The sequence below is a fragment of the Narcine bancroftii genome, chromosome 5, assembly GCF_036971445.1.
Source record: "Narcine bancroftii isolate sNarBan1 chromosome 5, sNarBan1.hap1, whole genome shotgun sequence".
Taxonomy (NCBI): Eukaryota; Metazoa; Chordata; class Chondrichthyes; order Torpediniformes; family Narcinidae; genus Narcine; species Narcine bancroftii.
In genome coordinates this window covers 236,213,961-236,234,586 of record NC_091473.1, presented here as the reverse complement: position 1 = coordinate 236,234,586, position 20,626 = coordinate 236,213,961, and the positions used below count along the sequence as shown (strand labels likewise).

The window sequence follows — 20,626 nt, the reverse complement described above, 5'->3', positions numbered from 1 at the left end:
TTCAATAAATGCTAATTTAATGTTTCTCCAACTTCCTATATGATACAGCAAATCTGAAATTATCTTTGTGTTCAGCTTGAAGTTGTCTAGCATAATCCCCAATTTTTTATTTTTCAGGAGGCAAACCTTTTATTTAAAAAAAAAAATTGTTGTCCATTGTAATTTAGTTTATTGTCTTGTTAAGGCTCCAAGGTTGTGGACAGTCAAAACTGCAAAACACATGATAAAATTAGAGGATTTGTGCACAGTTAATTTGCACAAGCTTGATTTTTGCTTATAATTCTTTTCCAGAAATCTGGCACTGGTGCAGAAGGTACAAAGCCCAGAGGGAGACCTAAAAAACTGGTAGGCGAAAAGTTTCTCTTTCTGACTCAACCTCTCTAGATGCACGTCCATATGTTAGAATTTACAAGCTGGGGAAGTTGTTTGCAGTTTCTACTTGACGAAAACCTGCAGGCTCCCATTACATATTTTGTAAAATTTTACATTATTAATTTTTTCACGAGCGTTTTAAATTAATATGATATAATAATTTATTTCAGTTAACTTGGTTAACTCAATTTGTCTGGTGATTTTTTTTTCTTGACTTGTATGATATTATTTTGATGAGATCTTCCAGATAGTTAAAATTATGGATGCAAAGCTGACAATGTTATGCTGTGTGCAAAACTAGATCTGTCTTTTTGTTCACATTTCTATTTTTCACTCCCTGCCGTCAAGTTGTTAATTGTTTGCTGCAAAATGACACCTTGAGCACCAGTCTTCATTTTACAAGTTTTCTAGCTGTCTTCATTCATGTCAGGTTTGACAGTGACTCTTTGTGGATAGATGAATGGGGTAGAGAGTGAAGGTTGGAATGGAATCTTCTAGCTCATATCTGCAGTTAAGCAGATATCATTACTAAATGTGGTAATTATTTCTGCATCAGAAATCCTGAAGCCAGTTCTTTCAAAATTCTCAAAACTTGGCTGGAAATTAGCTTATTTGATTCAATGTGTACACTTTTTAAAAATGCATTCCTGATTCGATAGGTTACTGGTAAGCCGTTGCATTAATCTCTGTAACTTTCACACTTATTTTCATACCTAAGGATAGGGATATTGGACAAGCATAGTTGTAGATTTTGCAATTGTTTGTATGAGGAAATTTGTCTGCAATGCTACAGGGATAAGATTTGTTTTTGCTGTCTTCTATATAGATGGCATCTGCACAGTGTTCTTGTGAATCTCTCAAATTAGCATCGGAATAGTTTCCATTGATATGAAAAACATAAATAAGGAAGATTTGCATTTATAAAATGCTTTTCATTTTACCTTTTAGGCATCCAAAATCCCTATTTAGGTGTTGTTCGTAATTGGATGGACAATACAGCAACAAATTTACCCCTGAGTCTTTTACAAGCGGAACCATAATAATGAGCAGAAAATGTGCTTTTAGTAGGATTGGTTGAGGGACAATTTATGTTGACCAGGGCGTCCACAAGAACATAAAATATAACACAGTTCATTTTTCACCTGAACAATTGTACCTCCAAAACTGCAGTTCCCCTTGAGTTTTGTGTTTGGATTTCTACAGTGGGATTTGAACCCCAACATCCAAAGAGGATACAAGAGTTCTATCCACTGAGCCACTTGTATTATTAAAAACACTGTACTGCTCTAGAAAATAAATCTGTTGAAGACTTAATGTCAAAGCTTTTGTTAATGTGTTTGCTGCATTCCTTGGACAAGGATTTTTTTTCCCACATTTTAGATGTTGCCTTAGTGGGTTAGAGAATGAAAAATTTTTTTTCTTGTTCTATGAATTTCCATTTCTGCTGTGTGCTTTCATATTTTTGTGATGCACCATGACAACTTAGATTTGGGGAAATGTTTTAACCAACCACTTTTGAGGATGGTTATTAATCCCATATTCTAGATCTTGGATTTTTTTTCCTGCCCATGTCATGTTTTTAACAATTAATTTTATTTTGCTTTTGCATATGGTTTCTTACTTGTTGACTGTTAAGCTAATTACACAGTCAACATATTATGATTTTCTAGTATCTTGGTTTTCGCCAGAGCATTATTTCCTCTTCTAATAGATTATAGTTTGAACCACAAGATAAGTAAAACAAACAGACCTCCACTGCAAGTTCTGACTTGATGCAAAAGAAAATAGCTGAAGTAAACACTTAGAAAGAAATAAGCAGTGAAAAGCAAGAAACCATTGTGTGATAGCTGACTTTTGAATGCCACTTTTAAGAAGAGATCTTCTTCACTAATTTTCAAATACATGTTCCACATGGAACAAACAGAAGATGGATATTCAGTATGAAGAGGACACTTGGAAAATCTGTTCCCATGGTTCTTCAGTTCTCTGTAATCCAGATACAACTAATTTCTGGCAGTGCACAAAAGCAATGAATTGACTTGACATCATCTCTCATCCAAAGTGCAGGGAGGATATTGCTTCTGCTTAATGTCACAGCAAGAACTCTCAACATTAGGAATTGTGAGCACTCTGTAAACCTCTTGCTGCTTTACCCTTAAGGTCTTCTCAATACCCTTAGTGGATTGAATGTGACCCATTTACTGCTGAACGCAGAAATATTGCCAGGACCACCAAAAACAAATGCTATGTTCCTTGCAGTTTTGATCTTACCAAATGGTGCCTGAGCAGAACACTCGTCTTTGTCTAACCTCTTCTGAGAGAACAATATAAAGATGACCTAGCCAAGCCTTGGTGCTGTGACTCTGCAGTTCTTCGTGACCATGTGGTGAAAGGGGCAACACAAATGAGGCGGATTCTGATCATGTTTTTATTTGACATCCAGGCATATTTTTATTCACCTGATTAAATGGTTTTTTTTTCTCTTCCTCGCAGAGAGCATGGGCTTTGATGTCAATTGTAGCTCTCCTGCACTGTTCTACCTGAGCTGAAGTATGTTGTGGTGCAGCAGATTGAACATGCCTTTGGTTTAGGCTTTTCAAGCAGGTGGTACAGAAAATGAAACCATTCTCTACATTGGGAGAGCTGCAAAAAAAACCCCACCATTATTGACCCTGTCCTTATCCTGGGAGCAACAGTGTCCCTTGGTTTTAGTTGTTCACACATTTTTGGAATTTTGTTGTTTGTACAGTACTGGTACCAGGTTGATTTATTGTAATCTTGCGATGTCCAAAACTGCCCAAATATTTGTTAAATTAAAGCCTTAAAATTTCTATCTGCTACAACAGCAGCTCTGTTCAAGAAAAAAATCATGTTTGTTTGTGATATATTGCGTTAATTCTCTTTCTTCTAATAGATGACCCCTAAGAAATTGCAGCCCTTAACCTTGAAGCGATTGGGGAACAAATTGAATCACTCAATCCACTATTGTTGTACCCTCCACACAAATATTTCTTGCACGAAGATGTCTTCTGCGCGAAGAAGGAGATTAGCAAAAAAAATCCTGCTGGAGATGCTCTTGTGACAATCCAAGAGAGAAACGACATTTCATCTCTTCTTGGCATCTGTAGGATAGAGTGATGTCTTCAGGAGCTCCAGGGAGAAGTTGTGAGGGTATGAGAAGGGCCATTAAAACTCTGGAGGACACCATCAACACTGTCCTGTGGAATATTCACCAAGTTATCCAAGGCACCTGAACAAGCCACCAGTGGCACTGGGTAGGAAGTTTGGGAGGTATCTTATGCAGACATGAATAGTCGTAAGCCCTTCTGAAATTATTTTAAGGCACAAGGCCTTTATTGCCCACCAATCATTGATTTAAACAACCGAGCAACTTGATTTTACTGTCAGCAAGTTGCTCATTTTGTGTTCATCCCTCTTCCGAGCCCAATAGAATTTGTTGATATCCTACATTGTAAAAAATACTTGTAATCATCAATGAATTTTTGTAATCCCCTCCCTTGCATAATAAACATTTGTAAGCTTAACTTTTTTTTCCCTGCCCTCTTCAAATTGCTGTAAACCTTGGGTGTCCTTGAACTTTCTGTATGATCAAAATTATTTGGTGTGTTCCTTGCCATGCTGTCATTAAAAAGTGTTTCTCATTCAGTGTATAATGCTAAAAGTCTGAAGCATCTTTTTTTAAGGGACGGTCTGAATTCGTTGGAACCAGAATGCAGTCTTCAAGAGGCGACATGTTTTTCTGTTCTCACCTGGCATGTGATGTGGTGTAATTTATTGTGCTACAAGTCCGGTCTGTTCACCACACCACCACCACCACCCCCCCCCCACCCCACCCCACCCCACAAAGCATTCAGCGGTGCCCTTTACCGGTATGAAAGGAAGAGGTTTGTTTTTAAAGAAAGGTCTGAAGGTTTGTTGATTTGAAAAGGCATGGCTTGACTTCAGTCTCATAACAATAAAGATCGCATTGCCCAGAAATAATTATTTCTTCCCCAGTTGATGATGTAGTCTGTGATACCTTTGCTGTATCAAGCTTCATATTCTGCATCTTTCCCTAAAAATAGTCAATGCTTCTCTTGGATGTAGTTCTTTATAATTTGGCCTCGAAATTCATGCTTTCCCCTACATCCTCCTGAACTGAAAATTGACCTTGAATGAATTGTGACGATGACCATTTACAGATTGCATAAATCATGGCGAAAATTTAACCAGGCACTTTGAGGCTCTATCACCTTACCCTGTGACATGATTTCAGTCTCAGTCACCCTGCATGTCATTCCTCATGTAGTGTTCCTTTTGCTGCATGGCGAAGAACCAGTCCCAGCACACACTGGACTGGGACACAGTAAAAAAGACACACAAATCCTGGAGGAATTCAACCGGTCTTGCAGCATCCATTGGAGATAAAGATTATTACTTGGGTTTCGCGCCTGAGCTGTTCTTCAAGAAACAAGCAAAGATTTCATCCCTTCATAGTGAAATTTAACTGGGCAAACACTGCCTTTACACCCCCATCCAATGTCATTACCGTCCACCCCAATTTTGCCTTTTCTCTTCCTTTCTTTGCCCCAATGTACAAGTAATGAAAAGGCGTCGAGTTCTTAAATGACTGCTTATTGTGTTTTAAATAGGGAAAGAAAATTCTGTGATGTTCCTGTCATCCATTGAGTATGAAAGTGACATGAAACTGAGCTAAGACAAAACTGTGACTTACCTCCCTTCAAAAGGTTTCCTAAGGTTCAAAAAACTTTTTTTTATATTAAATGTTCAAGTAACCCAAATGTTGTCTAATTTAAATGATACGTTCGTAAGAAAAATGTGAAAATGAAGGTAACAACAGTAACAAAAGTGTCTATTTTAATTTCTGGTATCCTCAGTTAATTTTTTTTTAGCTATTTTTAGCCAGACTGTCTTTTGTATTCCTCTTGGGAAATTGAGGCTTTTGCAGCAATTCCTTCAAGATAAACAAGCACTTCACCTTTTCTAGTTTCAGAACTCCTTGTTTTCAGTTTCTCTACCTCCAATCCTGCTCAGTTTGTTCTGAAATTCTGGAACAGGAGAAAGCAATGTGCATCACACCACACCAAATCATATCTAATTGTCTCACTATTTCACCCTTCAGCACTGTTTAGTCTACCTATTGTTTGATTGCCTTCCATTTGAAAGAAATCCTCATTCAGATCGATAGGAATGCAAAATGTTTTGGGCAACAAGAAAATTTAGGATTTTTTTTGTACTTTAAAAAAAATCTTGAGAAAAATTAAGGCCTTAACTACCAGGTTGAAATTGGAAATTTATGATGGGTAGTTGTGGCGAGACAACCGAATCTGATATCATTTTGAAAGGTGAGCACTGTTTTGAAATGTTGGCTACTCACTCACATCAGAATGTTAAATACGTGTCTTTGAAACTGGTGCTGCTTCTTGGATTTTAAATAATCCATGTAATTATTGTAATTAAGTAGGATTATAGCCAATTCTTAGCCAACCCTATCTTCAAAGACTACTCTGACATCATTTAGCAATTAACTTTATAGAGACCTGCATGAATTGTAAAACTGGCTTTGCGGAAGATGTCTGGTAATTTTGTTTTCATGCACAATATATCGTCCTGCTAGTGGACTCAGAAGGTGATAACACAAAAAGTTGCCTTGCACATTGGCTTTTCTGCTTATTTTCCGTAGGCCAAATTGTATTATCAGCTTTGATTTTTGTACCACACACAAAGGAAGTTCTTGCCCATTGAGGACATGTACAATGCTTACATTTAAAATCGGATTGAATTAGGAATATTTTTTGTAGTTGTTATGAGCCCAAACATGTTCAACAAATTGTACGAATTAAGAATAAAAGCATAGGAAGATTTAGAAAGCTTTGTCAAAGTAGGTGATCTGTTTGATGCAAAATTCTGAGTCTGTAACCTTAATGCTCACCAATTTATAATTTTATTTTTTAAATTACATTTTTTTTTCCCTATGCTATTTTTTATCCAGCTTAGTTTTGTCTGCTATGTATCGTTTGAATCTTTTTTTTCTATTTTGGAAAAAACATTTCAGTGAATGTTAAGAATTTCAAAGCAAGAGGATTTATTTAGTTGCCTTTGTGTGTGGAAAGTTCATGATGATGAGTTTATTGTCATACACACGTGCAATATACATATGGTCCAAAATTCTTTCTTCAGCCAAACAGGGATACTTTGTAAAAGAAAAATTCCCGACAGTGTACATTTCAGTGATGTACACATGGTGGCAGAGTATTTCATGATCTGGGTAGTAAGTGGAGGTTCAAGAGCCTGATAGCCATTGGGTGAGGAATACTCTTCTTGAATCTGGAGGTGGTGGACTTCAGCCTTCTGTACCTTCTTCCTGAAGGTACGGTGGAACCCCATTAGGACATGATGGTTTGGGTCCAAAACCTTGAATTGTGAAAAATGCAGGATTGTGTTAAATCGGGTCGTCAATAAATCTTTGTAGTTACAGTTGTAATTAAAACACAAATTAATTTTTAATAAAATGACCGACCTTGTGGAGTCTCTCCTCCCCATGGTGGCCTGAAGTCCCCACGACAGTCCGAGGTCCACACTCCTGGCGGCAGCCCAAGATACCTGCTCCTGTAGTCCATTAACTTGCTCCTGGCAGCAGCCGGGCACCTGAGTTCAATGACTCACAGTCTTGTATCCAGATTTGTGTTATATTGAATTCCACTGTAGTAGCAAGAAGTGATTGTGACTAGGGTGATGGGTAGTCTTTTACAATGTTGGATGCTGCCTTGATGGCAGAGTCTTCAGTGAATAGGAGGTCAGAGCCTGTGATGGACTTGGCTGTTTACTACTGTCTGAAGCTTTCTGTGTTCTCAGGCACTCAAGTTAACAAACCAGGCCATGTTGTAACCAGTCAGTAAACTTTCCACAATGTACCCGACTCAAGAGTATTCAACAACCTGCTAATTATACTCTGGCTTCTGTTTGGTATGCCGCCCACCTTCATTGTTGCTTTGTGCAGTTTCTAGAAGAGATCCTAAAGTGAACTCCCAGGAATGTGAAGATTCTAATCCTCTCCACCTCTGTCCAATCAATGTGGAAAGGTATACACACCCCTGGTCTTCCCTTCCTAAAATCCACAATAAACACCTTGGTCTTGCTGATGTTCAGACCAAGATTGTTACTTCTCAATCTCTATCAAGTATTCTGTTTAGTCGTTTCCTGCTATTTAGCCAACAATGGCATTGTCATCAGCGAATTTATGGGTTACCTTGGAGCTGAAATTGACTATATATAAGTGTATAGGGAATAAACCAAGGGAATAAGAATACAGACTTGAGATGCCCCTGTATAGTGATCTGCAAGGAGAGTTGATGTTGTCTATACACACTGATTGGAATCTCCCATTGAGGTAGTCTAAGATCTCCTTACAGAGAAACAGTCCCAGATCCCTTAATTTGTTTATTGGTTTTGCTGGTACGATTGTGTAGATCGTTGAGTTATAGTCAAGGAACAACAGCCTGATGGAGATCGTCCTAGTGGTGCAGCTGATCTAACACAGTGGAGGGCCAATGAGATGTGCATCGGCCATTGATCTGTGGTGTTGATGGGCCAATTGATGTGGTTCTGGCTCCAAGTCCTTCCTAAGGTGGATGTGATTTGATTTGCTCCATAGTCAACTTCTCAAACCATAGAAACATAGGAAATAGGAACAGGAGTAGGCCAAAATGGCCCATCGAGCCTGCTCCGCCATTCAATACGATCATGGCTGATCTAATTTATGACCTAACTCCACCTACCTGCCTTCTCCCCATATCCCATAATTCCTCTATCATGTAAAATCACAGTCACAGTCAATGTAAGTGCCATTGTCTGATGGTCCTTTCTGCACAAAGGCTGTGCTTTCTGTAGCTGCTTGTTACACAGACATTCTGACAAAAGTGAACCCAAGAACTGATATTTATCATTCTTAACTTGGGACTACTTTTTATATTGACCAATTTGATGGTTATCATAGATTAATTCGAAATCAATTAATTAATTAATTAATCACTTAGATTTTAATTAATTAATTAATTCGATTTTAATATTAATTAATATCATAGATTAATTCGATAACTTATAACTTCCTGAAAAATTTGACCTCAAACTTGATCTCACACCAGCTGAAATAAAAATATGTAGTTCATAGAGAGTTAAGGATTCCTTGAGGACTAAGCTTGATTACAAATGGAAATCTTTTTGTCTAACAGAAAGCAAAGTATTTTATTTTCATCATTCTAAGGTGGATTTGATCTTACTCTGTCTGTTTGACCACAGTAACAGCGGTATCATCTGCAAATCTGTAGATGGTATTATTGTCGGACCGGCCACACAGTTATAGGTGTAGAGCAGGAGGCTAAGAATGCATCCCTGTGGTGCTCCAGCACTCATGGAGATGTTCTTATCAATCCTCAAAGTCTGTTAATTGATGACTGCCTCAACTATCACATTAAGTGTGAAATCTAATTGTATTTAGTTTTGTTAGGACTCTAACAAACTTTTTTTCTTTACTCCAGAAATTTGAAATGTGTATCACAGGCATTTTGTATCTGTAAATCAGTTATGTTAGCAAAAAATTTAAATTAAACAATTTTGATTTAAGAAAAATGAACTGCAATTTCTTGCACTAGTTATACCTGTACCACAAAAATTGCATAAGGTAAAACCAGAAATCTCAGAATTGTGTTTTAGATGTGGCGTAGAGACAGGAACCTTTGTGCATTAAACCTGACTATGCTCCGAGGTGAGACTCTTTTGGGTACAATTGGGGGATATTTTGGGAGGAAAAAAAATGACAGAAGTGGAGTATCCACAGGATCCAGCGCTGTTCCTTTTGGGGGATATTAAGTCCAAACACCAGATTCAATTTGTAAAAGTTGCCTTGGAAGTGGCCAGGAGAAGCATAATTGTTACCTGGAAATCTGACTCTCAGCTAAGCGCAACGCGATGGAATGCAGATGCGGAGTTGTGTTCCCCTGGAGAAAATTACCTATAACTTGAAAGGGAGATGCGACATGTTCGGTAAAGTGTGACAGCCCTACTTGCGATACATTGAGGCGCAAGTGTGATTAACACTTCCAATGCCTCTCTCAAAAAGAAATATCAAACAGGTCCACATAATAGACTCACACAAGTCTGGGAATGTTAAGAATGAGGAAATAAGTCAGTAGCCGGGCAGGAACCCCTTCCCCCTGTTTTAATTTTATTAAGTGTGTTTGCTTTGTTATCTTTAGTAATTGATATATGCTTTTCATTGTTAATGTTGGGGTCAGAGGGGGGAATGAAAGGTGGGGGGGGGTAAGTAAGGGCTTGATTATGCTAATTTGTAAAAGGGAACGTGCGATCCCCTGTGATTGTAGCATACGAGACTGTAAAATTACAAATAATTTTTTTTTTAAAAATTAATTACATATAAAGGAGTGAAAGAGAAAAAAATGCCATCTTGTTTTGGATCATTCTTTTTATAAAATTCAGAAATCACACAAAAAATATGGTTTAAAGGTAGCTATAATGCCAATGGCAATAGCATTTGATATTATTTTAAATAGTTACAAGGGAACATTGCTGAGCATTATCTCACTCGAAAGCTTGAATACAAATATGTAAATGAACCTGCACATTCCATCATCAGGTGACTTGGGATAGAAATTTGTATTGATATTGAGTTAGTTCCTATTTTACTTAGCCAAATAAAAAGGCACTGACATTAATTATTATCCAGCCATTGTACAGTATTTAAAAAGTTTAGCCAAGTGATTAAATGTAGGAACATTCTGGCTCACTGCTCGATTGTGTGATGGTTCCTTGCAGACTATTGTGAGGGAGCTACATTGGTATAATGGCCAACTGCTTTTTTTAAATCGTATATCATGTGATTCCAGATATCCCAGCTAAGCTAAACATAAACTTGGCATTAACCCTGTCAAGCTCCTTTTAAAAAAAAAAGAGATCCATTTTCATACTTTTAGACTTGAAAGTATTGGGCACTCTGCTTAATCTCTCTTTGTATAACAAACCTGACATTCCAAGCAGCAGTCTAATAAATATTCCCTGCACTCCTTTCATTGTATGTACATTATTAGTCTTTAAGTTGCGAGACCAGATCTGAACACAAATTCCAGATGCAATCTTCTTTATATAATTGGAGTTTAACTTTCAGGGATTTCTGTACAAGGACATGTAGCTTCTTCTGATTGGTATGGTTGATAAGTGGCAAAAACTTTCTAAAAGAACCAGGCAATAATCCTACAGAAATTCTAATTGCCTACCTTTTGATCTGGAATGCATTACTATAGCTAAATCCTCTACCATCAATATTCTGAGGACATCATTGACCATTTCCTCAATCAGTCCAATTTCCTAAATGCATTGGCTACTAAGAATAGATTAGAGTCTGGATAATCCATCCCAATACTCCAAAGCTTTTTCACCATCTGCAAGGCACAAATCAGGAGTGCCTTGATCAGTACTGCTCCAACAACTTGCTTAAAACTCTGTAACATCCAGGAGAATCTACTTGACTGGTACCCATCCAACGCTGCCAACAATTTTCTTTTTTTAAATATTTTTATTGTGTTTAACATCTAAACTTGCATACAACATTTTAAAGCAACACAAGTCATCTCATAAGCATTCGTACAAAAAAATTTTGATGGAACTAAGTTGACATGTGAGAAATGTTATCGAATTAATCTATGATAACCATGTTAAACCCATATTTGCCAAATTGAGCCAAGTAAAAATTGATAAACAGAAAAAAACAAAAAAAAAACCTAAAAGGGAGATTGTGGACCTCCAGACATCGAACAGAGAATATCCTGAACATTCAAAATTCTTAATTCTTCCAATCGTGATTATATTCTATGAATGGGCCTCACATCTTTATAAATTGAAACTTTCTATCTTTAATGTTGTATCTAATTTTCTCCAAACTTAAATAGGACATTACATCATATAACCACTGTGTATGGGTAGGTGAAGGGTCATCTTTCCATTTCAATAAAATTGTTTGTCTGGCTCTCAATGTGATAAAGGCTAAAACTTTCTCCTGAAATGCAGTCAGAAGTATATCTGGCTCACATGAAAAACCAAATAAAGCAATTAACAGTCAAGATTTTATATTAATCTTAAAAATTGATGATGAAGTTTGGAAAATGTCTTTCCAAAATCTCTCTAAATTTGGGACACTCCCAAAACATATGCATCAGTGAAGCTTCAAAAATTTTAAACTTCACATAGGGAATCAGTATCTGCATAAAACAAGATCATTTAAGTTTGGACATATGTGTTCTATGTACCACTTTAAATTGTAATAAGCAATGCCTTACACAAAATGAAGAATCATTAATCAAACTGAGAATAGAGTACCAATCTTCATCTGAAAATGTTATATTCAAATCTCATTCCCAATTTTCTTAATCCCAGCCATAGAGGCTGATCTTAAATCCAATAAATCAATATAAATATATGATATTAATCCACCATGGGGGGGGGGGGGAACAGTAAGTTTAAAAAATACATCAAGAATATTAGTATTTGAGATTTGAGGGAAAATCAGAAAGCTTGGACTGAACAAAATGTCTAACTTGTAAATATCTTTTTTTTAAACTGTTAGAAAGATTAACTTTGGCTGATAATTGTTCAAAAGAGGCATTATTATCTTTAATAAAAAGGTTGTCATAATTTAGGTTTCAAGGAATGGTATTAGTTAGGTATCCAATGTCCAGCAGAGATGGCTGAAAAAGATGATTATAATGGGACTTGCCAGAGAAAAACTATTAAACCCAAAGGATTTTCTAAATTGAGCCCATATTCTTAACTTTTTCTCATTAATGGATTATGTGTCAATTTAGAAAAGGAAAATGGTTAAAAAAAAAAGATCCTAAAATTGCCAACATAGAAGTTTTTTGGGAAAATTCAATTCCATTTCTGCCCAAGAGGGGCGATTCACTGACTTATCCAAATGTAATAATCAAATTAAATTACATATGTTAATCGCCCAATAATAAAATCTTAAAATCTGCAGGTGATAATCCTCCATTCCTTGTAATCTTTTTATGATCTTATTTATCTGTTTTTTTTTCCCTCTGCCATATGTAAGTAGCAAAACCAAATCAGTGACTGGAGTGTAGATCACTTCTAAAATGCTCCACAATTCTGCAATGTGCAAATATGATCACAGTGAATGCTGATTTAGCCAGAGATGATGGATCTTAATAAATTAACTCTTTTTCAATTGTTTGCTATTTTTTTCTCCCATTATATTATCCTTGGTTGATATTGCAAGTCCATTGCTTTCTGGAAGTGGCAACACAGTTGGATGGGATGGTAAAGAAAATGTTCATCGGTCGTGACCATGAGTGTAAAATTTGGGAAGCTTTTACAGTTATATAACACTTTCATTAGGCCACATTTGGAGTACTATGCACAGTTCTGGTTGCCACAGTATAGGAAGGATGTGGAGGCTTTGGAAGAATTTCACCAACATGTGTGGATGAAGCGTATTAGCTAGAAGGAGAGGATGGATAAAAGTTTTTTTTCCTTGAGCATCAGAGGCTAAAGGCTGACATGATAGAAATATATAAAATTATGAGAGCATAGAGAGAGAGAGTAGGTAGTCTTTTTTCTCCAAGTGGAGATGTTAAATACTTGAGGTTATCTGTTTAAGGTGATAGGGAAAGTTTAAAGCAGATGCAAGTTTTGGTTTTCCATAATGCTAAGTGCCGAGAACACACTGGGAGAAGGTGAAAGCAGATGTGAAGCAATGTTTCAAAGGCACTTCGACAAATGCATGAATAGAGGGATACAAACCATGGGATTAGTTGGATTGGCATCATTGTTGATATAGAAATGGTGGTTCAAAAGGTCGGTTCCTGTTCTGTACCATTCTGTGCTCTAAAGTGCACAAGTAACTCATTAATTTTGGCATCTGAGCAAACAATTGTGCAAATGCCGATTATTTTTTTAAGGTTATTCCAGGAACAGCATTGTGCCAGTATATTAAATACTTGCTGAAGATTTCATTGGCACAGTTTAAATAATATTGTAAATAATAGAATTCCATTTCTGATTGTGCAACAAATACATGAAGAATAGATTTCAGAAAGCATTTGAGCCTGATTCATTCTCATCACTGTTTAAGATTCTCTTTATTTTCACTTTAGTCCAGACATAGCACAGATGAAGTCCTAAGATCCTATATTATTGTGATTGTCAAATTTTGTCCATTCTTATTTCCTTCTATGTTATAACCATATAGAAGGAATTCCCTTCAGTAAACAATTTGATTTATCTCTTTTCTTCTCCTCATTGCCCTCCATTTCTCTGCAACATGTTCATCAGCTTCCCGTTGCCGTGTTATTTAAAGGTACTCCTCGAATAACGACCATAATTTGGGCTAAAGGATTGGTCGTATCTCAGAACGCACACATGTCGGAATTGGGCACTTACCTTGTTAGTCAGTGTCCTGGGGTCCACAGGCTGGGCATAGCCATCTTGATTTCTGTGCACATGGGTGAGTCTTCAGTTGACGCATGCATGGTGGGTTCGCGTATTGGCGTTCGGTTGGTGCATGCGCGAGAGTTGAGTGCCCTAGCAATATTGAATTTGCACCCTTAACTCTTGTGCATGCGCCAACCAAAGGTTCGCACAGGAATCAAGATGGCCACGCCCAATCTATGGACCACAGGATGCCAATGAACGAGGTAAGTACGCACATTTTACGTGCCTTGTATCCCCGTTATAATTCGTCAAATACAGCATAAACTCTGTAAATTTTATATTTTTTCTTTAATTTTTGAACAAATTTTCGATCGTGTGTGTGGATGGATGAAAGTCACATAGGTCTCAAGTCGGAGAGTGCCTGTACTCAAATTAAGCATTTATTTACTGTAGCCAGTCAACCTACCAACACACCTGAGAGACGTGGAGGTAAACTGGAGGGAGAAGAGCGGGCAAATTTTCTTCATAGCCAAATGAGATTTTACATCTTCTTTCCATATTCTTTACAAGCTTATTCTCTATAGTACTATCCACTTACTGATGCTCTGGTGACACAGCCTTCAGGCATTATATATTTTATTAGAATGCATCTAAACCACCTCCCCATTTTCAAAGCCACTAGTTTCTATCCTTTGGACACCCATCTTTATTACCTGATTTGTGAATCACCTTTGCTTTTTTTTTAACATTGATGCCATTGCATAAGCATGAGCTACCTTTGTTGTAGCTCTGTGAAAAATGAACAGATTGATGAGCAAAAGTTGCACCTTTGTAACCCTTGCGTGTTAATTAGATTTTCCGTGGAATTACAGAAAACTGAAATCACTGGAGCCAAAAGGCCCAGAGATAGACCAAGAAAAAGGGTAAGGATTTTTTTTTTAAATGCAGGAGCATTTCTTTATTTGCTTAAAGTTTTGTTTTAACTGCAGTTTTCTTAAAGCCATCATTTTTTTTTTTTTTTGCAGCCCCACCAAAGTATTCATTGCATGTAGAATGAAGCCCCGGTACACTGCCACCTCTCATGCAAGGGCTGATTTGTTTAGGTCAGAAGTTGCTTATTACAAGTTGTGTCTCGTCTGCTCTGATTAGCAGCTGTAAGTTTAACTGACTAACCAAATTATTAGATTGATATAATCACCATTAAAGTGCAACCCATTAGCTGGCAATAAGTTGTCAAATAATTCAGTTTGCTCAATGTTTCTGTCTTGTACTGTTTTAATTTTATCTACGAATGAACTTGAATTTTCATAGTCTTCAAAGTGTCTTTTCTCTGGCTATGTTATTGTTCTTTGTGCAAAGGTATCATTAGATGTGATATTTGGTTCCACTGTAGGCATATTTGCGGATCCTGGGTATAATTCTGTTCAGAAATGGCATTCACTATGCTTATACACAGAGAAATAACAGTGGACGGGATTGAGATGATGGGTAAGATGGCACGTTTGCATTATGTTCAGCTTGTAAATTAGAAAATAAATCGAAGAAGGATTAAGTGGGATGGCAGGAAAAGATTTGGCTTTGACAATTATGCCTTACTTTATGGCTTCATCATCACCACTGTTAATCTCTGACCCAGTGCTGTTGAGTATGATGTCTTGATGATAACACAGCTTCCACCTATTGATCTTAACAACTGTCGTCTGGCATTTTGTTCTCCAAGATGGAAGTGTGTCGGTGTGTTTTATGCAGTCTGTTCGTTGATGTGCCTGTCATGATCATAAAGCATTGACTTCTTTCTTTTCTGCTCTCTTTTCTCCCTTCCTTCTCCCTCTCTTCTTTCCTTCAACTTTCCATCCCTTTCCCTTTCTATTTGCTTAGCCATCCCTCCTCTTTCCCCCCCCCCCCACTTGCTGCTGTGCCCTCACTCCCTTCTCCACCTATTACCTCCTGCCTTTGGGACCATGCTCCTTAACTATTTGTTCGGACACTTTTCGACCTTTTTCCATAAACATCAATTATGTATCTTTATCTTTGCTATATAAAGCACACTGTTTGACCTGCTGAGTTTCTCCAGCATTGTGTTTTGACTTATGATCCTAAAGCTGTAATGTGTGCAAGTTTATATCTGGATGGCTTTTCTTAGCACTACAGATGTGGTTTGGGTGAAGCCAATGACTGTTCATAACAGTGCTCTTTAATAGAGTTTGGGCTGAATAATGGGAACTACTCCCCATCTCTTATTCGCTAAATTGATGACTGTATTGGTGATACTTCTGCTCATGCAGAACTTGACAATTTTGTTGACATCACTGCTAACTTCACCCAGTCCTTAAATTTATCTGGTGCATTTCTTGCATCTCCTGCCCTTTTCTGGACTTTTCAGATTTTCCCCATCTCATGAGATTAAACTGACCTTGGACATATATTCCCAACCCACTGTTTCGTACAACAATTTGGATTATATCTCTTCCCATCCTACCCCTTGTTGGGATGTCATTCACTTTCTCCCACATCTTCCCAGGATGAGGCCCTCCACTCCAAAATGCCCCCTTCTAAATAAAGATGGATTCCCGACTCTCATTGATAAAACCCATACTCTTAGCTCCTGTCTTTCTCATGCTTCTGCTCTCACCTCACCTTCCCCTAGACAGAACAAGGACAGAAGCACTTTGGTCTTCATTTTCCACTATACCAGCTTCAGCATCTGACATGCTATCTACTGGCACTTCTGCCAACTTCAGTTCAATCCCACCACCAGATACATTCACCCCTTTCCACTTTTTGTAGAGATCAGTCTCTCCAAGACCTCCTGATCTGCTTTCCCCACCTACACTTTGACACTTCCTGTTGTAATGAGAGGAAGTGCAAAACTTGTCCCTCCACGTTCTCCCTATGTCCTTCTGGGGCCACAAAACAGACTTTCCAGGTGAGCCAGAGCTTGACCGGCACATCGTCTAACCTAGTCTGCATTGAGTGAACTCGGTGTGGCTTTTGCTGCCTTGGTGTTAGATTGGGTGACCACTTCGCTGAGCACCTAAGCTGTGTCCTTGAGTCTAGATTTGAGCTTCCTGTGTCAAATCCATTCCCACAATCATGTGTCGGTCCTTGGCCTCATTTGTTTTCAGAGTGAGGCCAACTTGAAGCACAACACCTTACTTTTGGGCAGCTTTAAACCAAATGGCATGAACATCAAATTTTCTAATTTTAGATAACTCCCACCTCTATCTAGTTCATCTCTTTACCTACTACTCCTCTTACATTTCTCTCTAATTTCATCCCTCCACCGTGGTCTCTGCCTCTTCATTTTTCTCCACTTCTCCCTCTATTTGTCTAATGCTCTTATCCCCTTTGCCAGCTCTTCCATCTTCGTTTATGTAATATCACCACCCCCCCCCATTTAAAAAATTTAATCTCAATATAGTCCAGAGACGAAAAGTTGACTGACCACTCCTGCCTGATTTGCTTCTCCGTCCAATTGGCAGTGGTCCAAATTTCTGATTTCTTGCTCCCTTCCTTTCTGAAATAGTGGAGTTACATTCTTCTACCTTCTGAAATGTGGGAACAATGCCAGAATTTATGGAAGAAGGCAATCCGTTAACTCGCTCGCTCCTGAAGATATCCAAGTTACAGGAGGCAAAGGCTGACTTTAAGTAGCGCAGGCATGCACTCATTCAGCATCATGGTTGGAGATGTCTGAAATCATGGAAATAAAGTGGCATCACAAGCATGGCATACTGCCTGCAGTTGCATCAATATTAAGATTCCTTTCCAATTCAGGAGTTAATTTTCCCCTCTATTTATAGAGGGGTTACATGCATCAATTCCACACATATCAGTTTAAAAAAAATTGGATCAATAATAATGTATGGATTTGTCTTTACATCTAGCATTTTTTGAGATTAAAACTGATCCAAATTCCTGTTCTGCTAACTCCATTTCAAAGCTAATGGGCAACCACAAAATTGTGAGGAATGTTTTTGGGAAATAACTTGATTATAATCCTTTGGCAAATCTTTGCCTGTGACCATTATGCAGCGATCCTCAGTTTCAGGGTGAGTACTCCTGCAGATCAAATTTGACCTGCAATTCAGGAAACGCGCTTGAATTCTTAAACTGCCAGGTGTTCTTGGAAGACAAAGGAAAAATCTGAATGGCCCAAGTTCTGAGCAATTGTTTGATGTTGCAACTGTGTGGAGCAATTTCAAATTCATTTTATTAGTGCAGAAGCTAATGTAGGATTCACGGAAATTGTAGAATTTTGTGGCGGAGAAGAAGACTTGTCGTTTTCTGCTCTTCTGGCTTGTTGAAAGAGCTGTCCACTCTCTCCCATTCTTCTGCCAATTTCCAATTCACTTTTATTTTGCTCATGTATCACTTCTCCTAAAAGCTGGTTTTGATGCTGCTTTCATGACTGTTCTCTTAACTTGCCCTTCTTGGATTTGCTGGTGATCTTAAAATTTCAAAATGCTGAGCTACCATATACTGGACTATATTTTCACTATTTATTATATTAATCCCCCTCATCATTCTGAACATCTCTTGGCAGATTTCTGAACTAAATGTTCTCTGAAAAGAGTCTCCTTTGTTCACAATTTATACACCTAATATTTTACATGTTCACTCAGAATCTAGACAGTCTTCAATGGGTCATAGAGCATTACCCAGGCAAAAGACAATAAGTTCAGATTCTGCTTCTGTGACTGAGCTCTTCCACATCCCTTGCATGTTCATATTATTCATCCTCAGTCTCAACGGCCACTGAAACATCACTGTTTGTTATTTCGACTCAACTCCTTCTATGTCCTTTCACCAGCTGCATGAGTTGAACCTTGAACTCCAGCTAGTTCATCCATAATGCTCCTGACCATGCCCTCTCTCACACAAAGTTGTGTTTGCATTTTAACTTCCAGACGTACCAGGCTTCATGGGTGTCCTGTTGCTCAACACAGAACTTAAAAATTGTTCTCATGTAATGACCTACCACTCCAACCTAAAGTTACTGTCTTTGTGCCTCTTCCAGTTCTAAGACCTCCATGGATTTCCCTCAGTTGGTGACACAGTCTTTAGTCATCTCAGTGTCACTCAAAAGGACATCTTTGGTAACCCTCTACGTTGCTGATTTAGTCTCAGCATTTTATAAAATCTTCTTGAAGTCCATCATTTTGACCCTGCTAGTGGTCACTTGTTGTCGTGTCTTCATTACTCATTACTCTTCAGTCATCAAGTTTGTTGGTGCAAGGCATCTTCTGCATTCATGAAGATGTTGTGAAATTGTAGAATATTGTTGATTTGGCTGGCCTAGAGGATATGCTTGTTTTTTTTATTGGCCTGTGTTTTCTCTATGCTTTTAACTGTTGGTGTCAATCCATTAGTTTCATTTCCCACAATCTCTTCAATTGCCTCTGAGAAAATCCATGCCTTGCATTGTCTCCTACCTCTTGCTCAACAAAGCAGGCCAGAACTTGAGCTCTCTTCCCCAGCCATACAATGGAGCTTTAATTTGGCTGCCCAATCTACTAAAAAAGTAACATTTGGAAGGAAACAAAACAAATTGCATTTAAACTAACGAGTACAAAAAATCCTAACCCTTACGTACCATTTTAAAATGGAGCAGGCACAACTGGAACACTGTTGCAAACTTTCTATTTGACAGCAAGTAAATTTCTAAGCCACTGTATGACTGATTTTAATAACTTGCAAATACTCTCTGTTAAATGGTATTTTAGGACAGCACGGTTAGTGCAACATTATTACAGTTCGAGCAGCCTGGGTTTGAATCCATCGCTGTTTGTGAGGAGTTTGTATGTTCTCTCTGTGTCTGTGTGGGCTTCCTCCCACCTTTTAAAATGTACAATTGCTGTACATTAATTTGTGTATTTGGGGGGCATGGGCCAGGAAGGGCCTGTAACTGTGCTACATGTCTGAATTTAAAATTAAAATAAAAATCCCAGAAGTTAAAACCTTTAATAATCATGTCTCTGGATTCTATTGTTTTTGAGGAATTTATGCCTTCTGTATTATCATTCAGAGCCAGCTCTTCAATGCTTGACGTCCTGTTTTGCGGAAACTGCCAAAATGTTTGGCCTGGAAGTCAGCCTGAAGAAAACTGAGGTCCTCCATCAGCCAGCTCCCCACCATGACTACCAGCCCCCCCACATCTCCATTGGGCACACTGAACTCAAAACGGTCAACCAGTTTATCTATCTCGGCTGCACCATTTCATCGGATGCAAGGATCGACAACGAGATAGACAACAAACTCGCCAAGGCAAATAGCGCCTTTGGAAGACTACACAAAAGAGTCTGGAAAAACAACCAACTGAAAAACCTCACAAAGATTAGCGTATACAGATCCGTTGTCATACCCACACTCCTGTTCGGCTCCAAATCATGGGTCCTCTACCGGCATCACCTACGGCTCCTAGAACACTTCCATCAGCGTTGTCTCCGCTCCATCCTCAACATTCATTGGAGCGACTTCATCACCAACATCAAAGTACTCGAGATGGCAGAGGCCGACAACATCGAATCCATGCTGCTGAAGATCCAACTGCGCTGGGTGGGTCACGTCTCCAGAATGGAGGACCATCGCCTTCCCAAGATCGTGTTATATGGTGAGCTCTCCACTGGCCACCGAGACAGAGGTGCACCAAAGAAGAGGTACAAGGACTGCCTAAAGAAATCTCTTGGTGCCTGCCACATTGACCACCGCCAGTGGGCTGATATCGCTTCAAACCGTGCATTTTGGCGCCTCACAGTTTGGCGGGCAGCAA

The 20,626-nt window shown here is 38.3% G+C and overlaps 1 protein-coding gene and 1 long non-coding RNA gene across 8 annotated transcripts in view; one reads left to right on the top strand and one right to left on the bottom strand.

Annotated features, from left to right (window-relative positions):
* Positions 1–20,626, top strand: part of LOC138765062 (high mobility group protein HMG-I/HMG-Y-like) — a 67,758-nt gene that overhangs the window by 34,713 nt on the left and 12,419 nt on the right. For 3 of the 7 annotated variants that reach the window (XM_069941727.1, XM_069941726.1, XM_069941728.1), the window contains exons 4-5: positions 292–345; positions 3,287–4,046. In XM_069941727.1, coding sequence (XP_069797828.1) covers positions 292–345; positions 3,287–3,454 — 222 coding nt within the window. In that variant the 3' untranslated portion in view covers positions 3,455–4,046. Of the gene's footprint in view, positions 1–291; positions 346–1,320; positions 1,950–3,286; positions 4,047–5,024; positions 5,131–20,626 lie in introns of those variants that run through there. The other 4 variants (XR_011358448.1, XR_011358449.1, XM_069941731.1 and 1 more) reach the window with 4 other exon arrangements.
* LOC138762944 (uncharacterized) lies at positions 6,462–7,344 on the bottom strand. The gene is made up of 2 exons (XR_011357252.1): positions 6,914–7,344; positions 6,462–6,807 (listed from the first exon to the last, which is right to left on the bottom strand). It is a non-coding gene; the product is annotated as an uncharacterized lncRNA (long non-coding RNA).